This window comes from Hylaeus anthracinus, unplaced genomic scaffold, assembly GCF_026225885.1.
Source record: "Hylaeus anthracinus isolate JK02 unplaced genomic scaffold, UHH_iyHylAnth1.0_haploid 12000, whole genome shotgun sequence".
Lineage (NCBI taxonomy): Eukaryota > Metazoa > Arthropoda > Insecta > Hymenoptera > Colletidae > Hylaeus > Hylaeus anthracinus.
In genome coordinates this window covers 9708689-9720867 of record NW_026534347.1, presented here as the reverse complement: position 1 = coordinate 9720867, position 12179 = coordinate 9708689, and the positions used below count along the sequence as shown (strand labels likewise).

Sequence of the window (12179 nt, the reverse complement as noted above, 5' to 3'; positions counted from 1 at the left end):
CTGTGTTCATTTCGTTGTTTGAAACAAAAGTAAAATGAAAATGAAAAATACAAAGAGATTGGTTCATTCGTGAAATAACAAGTATATAAAAGTATATTTTATAATTTCAATGTTTTCCAACAGTGTGAAACAGTGTGTGTAATGTTTTAATCGAATTGGAAGAATATTACAAAGTATTATTATTTGTCATTAACTATTAAACGTATATGATAAATTTGAATATTTATAATATAATATTTTGACTTGCAGATGACCAGAGCAGTTATTCTAATAAAATCACTAATTGTACAAGAATGTTTTGCCTCTATTCTAATATGTACCAATCCTAAATTATTCTTTCGTGGGGGATGGGGGTTCGTGTTTACCGCACAGAGGTGATTAAGAATCATCGACTCGTTCCCAAGCGAAATAAGCAATTGGAATCGAGGCTTCGGTTCGTTTCGGACGAGCCACAGGAAGGCCCTCGTAATGGATTTCGTGGTGGCGCAAAAAACGTTTTATGAGGCTCGGGTATGCGGCGAATCCCATACAGGTATTTCCTTTTGGTTTCAGGGGGCCCTCCGTTGCGCTCGCCGCGGAGGGTTCGGTCCTCGTGAGACCATTCAATGTGGGCGTGCGCTAATGACTTGAATTAAACTCGTTTCGTCAAGTCGTGCCACGGCCCGAAACCGTGTATCCTGGCCGACTACGTGCCACAGCCGACGGATGAGAAGTATTACGCTTGGAATTCTTCTGTGAACCGACCTTCCTGCGACTCGGTCGCGTTATTTTAATTCTGTCGATGGCCTCGCCCAGTGGCGCGTTTCTACCTTGATGGGGACCAAGACAAAATGCTATTTGGGGGCCCTGTTCTTGGAAGAAAGCATTGAGCAGTTTTAATTTCAAGCATCGGTGCTTGAGAGGCTTGGTACGATTGTTGGTGATGATTCAATAGAGGAAGGGGTGGTATTTTCACTCAATCCTGTTCGGTATTTTCTTTGTTTTACATTTTTAATTTGAAACATTACTGCTTGGCGATTTTAGTACGATTAAGTATTTATTACATTTCAATTTTTGAATCTACATTTATTGCAGTTAAAATGTGAATTTTAAATTTGCATATTCGGTTTATCATACGAGTATCATGAATATTTTTCTTTAGATTATAGATTCAAATTGAAATTATTGAACAGTTTTGTATAATTTGAATTTTGTTATAAACCCTCACATATAGATATATATGTATGTGTAAATTTGTTATTTGTTTTTGTGTTATACGAATTTTTGAATCATTCACCAAGCTCATCAAGCACCAAACATTGTCTATGCTGACAGAATTCTTTTTTGCCTATAGTATAATGCGCCACTGGCCTTGGCGATCGTTGGGATCACGTTGGACTTTCAATCACCTATTATCGCGATCATGTTTGCCTAAAATGCTTTGGTGCGATGAGTTATGGCATGCATGCCTTTTTAGCGGGCCTATTATGTAACGAGTTATTATAGATAACGATGATCGAATCACGGAACAGAGCGAGACTAAAATCTGATCGTGTAACTTTAAGTTACACAAATTTCGATAACCTCGATCTAATCTATATAGTAATTTTAAATAATCAGTAAAGAGATACATAATTTTTCATTCGTTACTCGTTGAATTAATTATATAGAATCTTTTCAGGAAAAAAATCGGTAATACAAGTTTATTATTTTAACAGAGTGTTTTGTTTCACAGCTTTTAACATCTAACTCAAAATTTGTATCATTTGAAATTCACTAAAAGACTTTCATATTCTCTATGTGCCCTTGAAACGTTTCAAATATGACGAAGATGGACAATGACTACATGACCAAGATGAACAATTTCATTAAGCGTCAAATTTCTCGATAAAAATATTTTAAAATACTCATTTTCCTTCTAATGTAAATTCCACGGTGATGAATCAATGTATAGATAATTATGAACTGTATATAACAAGAAATCATGTTACTCATAAATACTCGCAAAGCAACGGTAAATTGCGACTAATTTGAACGACCTTCCCTAATTCTTTCTGTCCTTTGTATTTCAGGACTGCTGAAGTGTCATTGCGACATTTGCACGGAAACCAATCACACGTGCGAAACCGATGGCTATTGTTTTGCTAGCACCAGCTTGGAGAATGATGTTATCACATACGCTCGGAGGTAACGTATATGCATGAGTAGCTCGTTGTGAGAGAGTAATTTCACTGACCAAGAGTTCTCTTCGTCGTCGATTCGTCGTACTACAATCGACATACAGGTTGCTTAATTTAAAACATAATAAATAAACATCCCATCAGGGAATGAAGCCATCAAAAAAATATTTTTACAAAAATTATTTGGTATAAAGGAAGTCATTATGTGGAGTAAATAGTTTTGTTGTAAGTGCAACAATGTGGGAGATTTAGAGAACAAATAAATATATGCAAGATTCCATTTGAAAATATTGATTTGTGTTTTAAATATTAAATATACAAATATTGGATTTTAATGTTTAGAAAACAAAGAAAAAGATACAAGGTTTCATAAAAAAAAAAAAAAAAAAAAAAAAAAAAAAATGAATTTGTTATCTAAATCACTCTGAAAATTATTTCATCATATAATGCTCCCCCTTTATACCAAATAACTTCTGTAAAAATATTTTTTAAATCATCATTTCATGAAGTATTTAAATATTCCAGTTTAAACGAAACATCCTGTACACTTAAAACAATTGTATTCTCTATACCATACAATTTTGCAAAGCTTAATATACCAACCCTTCGAACCCGTCTCGGTCCATATCTTCTGATTTCAATATATTTTCGTCGGGTCTCCCTCGACATAGGACCGTAAAGGGTTAAACACGCGTGACGTATCACGAGGATCGTTTAAATAACGATTTATACATCCAGTTAAACGTGTCTCGATTAGCGTGGAAATTTCTACTACGATGTACCTGCCTATGGACACGTCGTGCAATAAATATCGTAACGTTGTGTAATTACCGCATTACTGGATGATTAACGACGCGCAACGAATAGTAATAAATTTTCATTTGAACTTTTACTTGACGTGATCCCGTTATCTGAAACGAAAGTAATATCGACGCGCGATTATCGCACGGGGGAAACAAATAATAACGTTTTCTCGTTTCGAGTACGAGCATGATGTTTCAGTTTAATTTCCGCGTTGACTGTTTATTAGACGTTTGCTGGGAATTGGTGAATCATCCGCAACGAAAGGAGTCAACGATTCGACGGTGAAATTTCTTTTTATCGCTTCCTCCGTGAAGAGTCGGATAAAAGTTATCGTTATTACATCATTTAAGCGTTGTTTAAAATTATGCTCGTTTTATCGCGTCGCAGAATGGTTTCGGTAACTCTGAGTCGGTTTACGGGAGAAATTATAGATTGGTGTCTCCGAGTATTCGAGTAGCTCGAAAAAATTACTGTTCGAGTGGGTTGAGTAATTCGATTATTTGTTTACTGATATTCGAGTACTGTTGATTAATTAGTGTTGACTGAGTTCCATTATTAGGTATCTTTGAATGATGAAATATTGTTGTACAAATACAAATGAATCGAATGATTTTGTTCGAGTATTGTTCAAATATTATTGAATACTCGAGCACATTGCTTTTATTCAGGCATTGTTGATTAAATAGAACTTTATTCTTGAGTACAGTTGAATAACGAAATATTGTTTTTAAAATACGGTTGAGTAATCACATACTGTTAAATAATTCAGCACTGGTGAATAAACTATTGAATAATTGAATACTGTTCAAGCATTGTTGAGTTCTCAAGCACATTCTCCTACTCAGGCGTTGTTGATTAAATAAAATTCCAATGCTGAGTACGGTTAAAAATAACGAAGTGTTGTTGTTTAAATCCACCTGAATAATCACGTATCATTTTATTCAGTCACCCCTAAACAATCTATTTCATAATTGAGCACAAATTTTTAAATTCTATGGAATAATTAGTGAATAAAATTTGTACATTTTTCGAGCTATTCGACGAATCGCCCGAATATTTGGAATACTCGGGCAGGACTAATTGCCGCCGCTTCGATCGCGTTTCACCGCGAAAGGAAGTTCAACAGTCACGTTCTGTTACCGATCGATTCCCTCGTCGTAGTTTCCAGGAACGTTTACCCGCTTTTTTTCCAGTTGGCCCTGCGAGCCATGATTAGCGCCTGGTTTCGGGAGTTTCGACGGAAACGAATTATTGTTGTCGGCCAATGGTCGCGTTGGTAACGCCTCACGACGCCGTTTTCAGATTTCTCGGGGCTGCGAACGAAACAGATGTCGAGAAACTTTGCGAGTACCTCGATCCCTGTTGTACGCGAATTTTCAGCGTTTGTTTCTCATTTTCTGTTTTCGATAAACGCGTGGGGGTAGCCACCAATTATCACTAGACTTCCAAGCAGATAGAGAATTAATTATTCGATTAATTCGTGCTTTCGAATATACCATTCTTATTGATTTTTCATTTATTCACTCAAACAGAGGTTTCCACTATATTCTCCTTGAGTAGTGGAGCCTTAAGTTGATCCAATTTTTGGTTAGCAATTTATTCAACTCCATTGGAAACTCACAGCAGAAGTTTCTCATTTTTCTTATTTTAATTTTAATATTTATTGGAACAGTAATTTTTGGACTTGGAGACTGGCGTTGTGCCTCTTTTATGGCTAATTTTTCATCGATTTTATTCTTGCTAAGACTAATAAATGGTTTCGAATGAAACTCGTCGCTTTTTTACTGCACAAAGTTGAAGAGAAGTTTTGCGTATGGTCGCTGAATATATTGCAGCTTCGAATGGGTTTTCCAACGAGTGGGTTCGTATACTAAAAGAAGCACGGTACAATATGCGGTTTCGAAATCGAACGAAATCGACCGTGACGATATGCGACAGTCTGAGGTCGCAGACGTGCGGATGGGGCCTAAATGTTTAATGCGCCAGACGGATAATTTGGATAATTCAGCCGGAGATCGTATCGAAAATAGCATGACCGAGATTATTTGATTGGTTGAGACGTGAAAGCGGCACGAGATAATTTCTTGCTGTTGGATGATTACAAGTGACGCGGTTAAACCGCGAGACACGTTCAATTTTTTCTACTGTTTGATTCTTCTTTTAACCAGAAATGGGCAAAATTCTTGTTTAGATAAAGAATCGTGTTAACTAAGCAGATACAAACACCTGTTTATTCGTCATTTATTACAATAATTTTTAAAATTTGGATTATGAAATGGAGTACTCGACATATATTTATCGATTACTTGATTTTGCCTATTTCCGGTTCAAACCAATCATTATGAATTATTAACCTATTTAAGAGTTTATTATGATTGGCATTATTCTATGTTTAATTTTGGCAGATCGGTTGAAAGTAACTTCGTTTTATAAATAAATCGATTGTTCCACAATTACGTGGTGTTGAAGAAAAAACACAAACTCCGAATTTTTGGCAGTCTAAATAAATAAATTTTTAAAAGGAAAAGCGCATTAAATGAAACAATATAGATTGTAGAAACAGATCTATATCGAAAATGATGCCACGAACGGTCTACACCTAAACGGTGTAGCTGTTCGTGCAGTACAAATTGGAATACTTCGTTCATAGTTGAGTGCCACAAAGATTAGCAATTAAACAGCAATTTGTTCGGTTTACCTGCATGATTTACGGCCGAGTGCGCTTTATGAGCTTAGAGCTCGCAGGACCAGGTGCAGAGACACGCGGAATTTTCGCGAATGGCAATCGAAGGAACTTGTATCTGAAGGTGCTCGTTAGACGAGGGCTGTCACTTTGCTGGAAACAATCAAATGCTTCAACCAATTAAGTGACGTGACCGTTGCCCTTTCCAACCCAATAATTTCAAATTTATCTGGCGGGTTCGTAGTCAAACATATCGAAGTAATTAATTTCTATCCTTTCCAAATCAGTTTATTCTAAAAGTGAAATTCTCTGCACTCTAAATTTAGTAATCTCTATATTTGTTAATAAGATATACTCTTGTACATTTGGATAAAATTTTACAAAGGACCTTAATAAGAGTAAAATTATAATTGAATAAAATCAGACATTTTTCAAATTAATATAAATGATAGAATTCGTTAAAGGGTATGAGATCTGAGCATCTATTAGAGATCTTAAAATGGAAAATCAAGTTAATAATTATTGTAATGTGAATTTGCATATCAATGCCATTGAGAATTTTGATGTTCCATTTCACAATAGTCAATGGACAGAAAGAAGCATAAGCCTCCACATAGTGTATACTTGTTGAATAAAAAGAAATTCGCAAGAATTTTCATAAAACTCAACCCTTTTAGCATCGATCTGCCAAATAATTGTCACAACAACCCTTCACACTCTTTTCCATACGAGTCTCCATTGAATGAAATCCGAATTTATCTAACAGAAATTTCTTATTATTTTATTTTTTGGTTAGTTCATATATGTAAAATAGCCTTTTTGTATTCACACGAAGGAATCAAGAAATCAACGAAAATCGAATTCAGTCACTTGTCAACTTCGTTGCACAGCTTGGTAATAAAATGATAGGGAAAAAATACAATGTAAAGGGTTTTCAAAAAGTGGCTTCAAATTCCGTTCATTTGATGTATTCATATTACGTTCCATTTTAACAATTTTTAAGCCTCTTTTATAGAACCCTTTTACATTATGCTTTCACTTTATTTTTCATTCTTTACCACATTTAATTCTATCGAACTTAATCAATTATTTGAATTAATTGATTGGACACGTTTGCGAGTGTCCGTTGTCATACGATGCAGCGAGCATGATACTAAACGTGACATTGTGATGTTGTGAAAGGTGCCTCGACCGAAAGAATTGGCTCCCGCCGGAAGCACCCCTGTCCTGCAAAAGTAAGCCGGGTATCTATCGGTCCAGGATCTGCTGCGATAAAGAGTACTGCAACCTGAATTTATATCCGGTCTTACTGTCTCCCGACTCGCCTGAATTATCCTCAGGTATTCTTCTGTTGGCCGACCAGCGGCACAGAAGTCCAATCCACCTACGTGTTCTTTTCTCTAATGTTTTCTGTTTCTTTTCTTTTCACGTTTTCGTTTTTTTCCTTTTGTCGTTTTTATGTATTGTTGCGAGAGATTTCGAGAGAGATCATAACATTCACGAGCGTGTTGCCAGGGTTGGGCAAAATTATCATCTAGCACGTTGACGCGATGAACGATAGGATTTTTTTATCGAGGAACTGGGGAATTTAATGTTTAGAGTTAGGTGTCGAGGAAATGAAAATTTCGATAGAATTTGTTAATTTGGTGTGGTTATATGAGTAAGGAGTGTGATAATTGTTAAATCATGTAGTTCTCTGGGTGCCTTGGAACAAGATTTAGCCACGTGGACATTTTTATGAATTTTAATTTGGCAGTCAGTGTGCTGGATAAACATTGTAACGACTAGAAGATGTAAATGATTCTTTACTTGCTACTTTTCAGTAAAAATTAGATATGAGTTACAATGAGGGTTACAAAACAGAGTTATAAAAGGATTTCCAATAAATCAAAATCGTCCAACCCCTTCTGAAAAATCCTTTATTTTCCAAATGCCTTGAAACAACACTTTACAACTTTCTAGAAATTCTCACGACCATCACCCAACGTCAACGTGCTCTCATAAAAAAAAGCGTTCTCATAACGAACAGAAAATAAACAACTCCTTCCCTTGTATTATTCAATAAAAATTATTAATTGCAATTATAAAATGAAATAATGTAGTGTAATAATATAGTATTATTTCATTTTATAATTGAAATTGGTAGTTTTTATTGAATAAATACGAGGGGTGGAGTTATTTATTTCCTGTTTGTTGTGAAAACGAGTAAACACTTTTTCGAATAAGTATCAGATTTCACGTCGAACGAATCGCCTAGAAGTGTTTTTATTCGTCGCCTATTGTTCGAATAAAATGTTGGCCATCTCTGCGCGGCCCTGTGTAACGCAAGTGACACACTAATCTGCGGTGGAAGCCCGGTCGGTAGGCATGCGCAGAATTCCCATGGTGCGAGTTTTATAAATCGATGCAGGCGAAATTGCAAAATGATTCGCGTAATGTTCGTTTTGGGTGTGGTTTACGCGGCTTGGCGAGTATATCCCGCCACACAACCGCGAGCAAGGCCGACGAGCATGGGACCGAAGGAGTTTGTAATCGAAACACCGCTCGGGATCCCAGCTTCCTTTAACCCTTTGAGTTGCTGGATGCTCCTTGCCAAAGTCATCCGCGTGGACGATGAGAGCGTCTAACGGTTAATGTGTGAACTATGCTAATGGAGTTTATGAGGATCCACAAAGTTGCTATTGTAATTGGTTTATGTTGAATTAAACATAATAGCTCCAGAAAATTATTGTCATCGTTATGATCGCCATACGCGTTGGGATACGCATATAAATGTCCACAGCACTCAAAGAGTTAAATGCAAAGTCTAAAAAAAATATTTTTCTCGTCAGTTGGAAAAATTATACAATTTCATAATTACGATTAGTGAACGATGAGTAATCATGATTAACCTTTTGCACTGGAATGACGTTAGAATTTGAAATAATGTGCTACACTTGTTGATAGTCGATTACCCTACAACAAAATTATATAACAAAATCTAAATGATTCTTTTTTTCGAAGTTTCGATATGAAATACCACAAGGCAACCTCAATTAACATACCATACACCTATTCTTCGTTCTCAATTGGATAGTTTACGTAGCACTAACAAGACTTCCACAAATTATTTTTTCGTCCAACATACTAACAAAGGAAGTGTCTCTTAAAAATGATAATTATTACGATTCCAAATTACAAATCAAGCTCATGATTGCTCATTAATCCGACAATCGATGGCAATTTGTATAAAAGCAATTATCAAGTAATTATTACCTTGGTCGGTAACCGGAAGTTCTACTCGTTTCCTAGGTGTCAACAATAATTCACGATCATTTTATTTCTCTCTACTTTTCTACTTTTCGTAAAATTACTTTGCTTTGGGCAAACTTGATCCACACGAATTTGCCTGAAACTCGGTAAGCTCGGTTCAAGTGTGTTAATCCCTTGCCTTGCGATTTAATTTGCGAACGCGTGTGCCATAGCCAGCCACTGAATTAATCATGCGCCCAAAAAGACGCGCAATCTGCTTTTTCCACTCGGCTGGAAGCCAATGGAATCGCGAGGTAACGGTTTGTAGAATTAATTCTTTTAAAGAAGATCGTATATTGAAATGGAACAAAGAAAACACAAATATGGCATGATTCTATTTTATTTTTGATAGTAAAGGGAAAATATGATTAATATTCAAAAGTATCACGAAGAAAACGATAGAAATAACTACAGCTCGATATTAGCTTGTTTTAAAAATTTTTAATGCTCAATTTCATATTCTGTAAATTTAGAGATTTCAGTTATTTTTGCCACTGTTTCTATATTTTTGTTATTCTTGTAATAATTTATGTACAGATGAGAAAATACGAATAAAGGTTAAGTTGACGATGTTAGAGGAAGAAGGAAACTTTGAGGAAAAGTAAAGGTGAATCTTAAATTAGAGATATTAAAAATACAAGGAAACTTGAATAAAAAATGACGATGAATATTAAATTAGAGATATTATAAATACAAGGAAACTTTAGCAAAAAATGTAAATGAATCTTAAGTTGGAAATTTTATGGATATAAGGCAACTTTAAAATATATACATGAATTTTACATTGGAGATATAGAGATCCTAGTAGACTTTAACATGAAATGCAGGTAAATCCTAAATTAGAGGTAATGGAAACACAAGAAAAACTTTAGTAAAAAATAAAGATGAATCTTAATTGGAGATGCTAGGGACACAAAGAAACTTTAACAAAAAATGAAGGTGCATTTTAAATTGTAGATACCGGGGATACAAGGAAAAATAGGGATAAATCTTAATTGGAGTTATTAGGTGTACAAGGAAACTTTGAAAAGAGTATATTTCTCTGGGAATATTTTTACGCATTCAAAGAAAGGTTGGCACGTTACCGAATATGCACGGAGAATGTTGGACACGCTCGTAATTTAAATACTGTAAGTGAACGGAAGCACACGAAATGATTCGCGAGTTTTAAAAATAGTGATCTCGAAACCGAAGAAAAGCGAGCAGAACTTTCCAATCCGATGCTTGAATCGTTATCACGGATTATCCCTATCGCGATAACTTTCACTGCAATTCGCGCCTGTAATCATTTTTCATTGCTCTCCGACGTTCGATAAACTCTGTTTAATAAACTCTTCTCTTATTTAATATTGATTAATTCGTGGGAATAAATATAATAGTATGCTCATCGACTCGATTCGACCCGAGCATTTTATTTGATCTGTATTCGATACAATATAACTTTTTTATTATATCGTCCTGATAATTCACAATTTATTTTGAATATAAATATTCGATAAATTGATTTATGATATAATCTAGGAATAATATTAAATTTTGAATTTAGAAAATGAAGGGTGATTTGGAACATATGTTTACACGTGTATTTACAATAATTTGGAATAGGTATAAATGTGTTACATGGCATATTTTTGGATAATTACTAGGTAACATTTTTAACAATTCAAAATCTTTGTAAATGCGTGTTCGTCACACTCCTTTTTGTCAACTTAAAATTGAAATTTGGAGGAGACTTATCAATTGAAACATCCCTTAGACCTTCTTAAAAGATGATTTCACATACACCTTCTCCTAATAAGTCAATTACTACTCATGATTAATTATCATGGTAGATTATTTTATATTCCTACATTAAAATTTAATTTTGATCTTTAATACCTTCACGATCCAAATTCCGTATAATCACATTAAATGATTATATATACCCTCCTAAATTCCATAGCACCGAAAGGGTTAAACCTCCGAATCTCCACCAATAAAGTTTAATTTCAATTCCCCATCGCGTATCTCACCGAAAATAGCGCGAGCCGCGAATCGAGAGCATTATGGGTCGAATAAAATGCTCGAGTTGCCTCGTAAACACATCATTCCCTCCATTGTTTTTGTTTTATCATCGCAGTAGCGGCCGTTGCCGCGGAAATATTTCCATTCGGTGGTCATTTGCATACACAGACCAGCCCTGGCACACGCTCGAAACCGCACACGGACGCGCCCAACTTAAACTGCGCGCACACGTTTGCTCCTTATAGCTAACCGTGAAAACAGGCGTAATAACGAACTTCCTAACGAGATCATTAACTGCATTCCTTGCGGTAGTCGAGTATCGTAGGTACTCGTGTTTCCTTTCTTTTTTTTTTGTCATTTTTCTTTCTCCCCACTGTTTCGCGTTCGCCTCTTCTAATTTGCAGAAGGTGCACTGGCCTGGCCACGTGTTCCGTTCGTTCGTTAGGTCAGTCGAGCCTCACGGGGTCTGCGTCCGATTAAAATTTCGGTGCGCAGAAATATAGACGCTTTCTCTCTCGAGCCACTCGAGTCTCACGTTCTCCTCTACGCGTTTCGCATCGATTGAGGGAGGAAACCACGTTAGAAAGTCAAGCATTAAATGTTTCTCAGGATATTTTTTTTTTTCGAGGAAGAAGAATTTACGTAAAATTTGTTGAACTTTGAGAATGTTTAACATTTTAAAGCAGTGTTTGCTTAAAGTACGAAACTTGCCATAGAGATCGAGTGATATCTCAATGGTTTTTTAAATGAATTCAAAGAATTAGCTAACGTACTTTAAACCGCACTTGGAATATTCTCAAAGTAAGATAAACATTACATAAATTCTTCTTTGTAAAATAGATATTGTGAGAAATACTTAATACTTGGACTCCTGATATTTCGATCATTTAATACTTGGATCATCTTGGACGAGTGAAAATCATGGCTATGTTCAACAATTAACGCGCGACGATTGGGCACCCGTGAAAAATGGACGATACACGACTAATAATGAGAGAGTTGTACGAGTACTTTGAAAAAACGATTGAAGTTTTGGGCTGTGGGTTACAGTGCCACTGCAGGGAGGAAGAAAGAACGGTCCTGGACCGAGGGGAATGTGGTGCTGCGAGTGAGCGGAATGCGGACAGTGCTGATCAATTTTGCTTTGGGAAGGTTGGCTGCAACGACTGGACCAATGCGATTTTAACAGTGAAACTGCCGTAAAGGATTTTTCAAAATAGCATTTTTGATAATAATAT

At 35.8% G+C, this 12179-nt stretch overlaps 1 protein-coding gene across 5 annotated transcripts in view; it reads left to right on the top strand.

Moving 5' to 3' along the window:
- The window catches only part of LOC128890320 (TGF-beta receptor type-1), a 61919-nt gene that overhangs the window by 9348 nt on the left and 40392 nt on the right, over nucleotides 1-12179 (top strand). For 4 of the 5 annotated variants that reach the window (XM_054148699.1, XM_054148698.1, XM_054148697.1 and 1 more), the window contains exon 2: nucleotides 2052-2166. In XM_054148699.1, coding sequence (XP_054004674.1) covers nucleotides 2052-2166 — 115 coding nt within the window. Of the gene's footprint in view, nucleotides 1-2051; nucleotides 2167-6828; nucleotides 6987-12179 lie in introns of all 5 variants that reach the window. The other variant, XM_054148700.1, reaches the window with a different exon arrangement.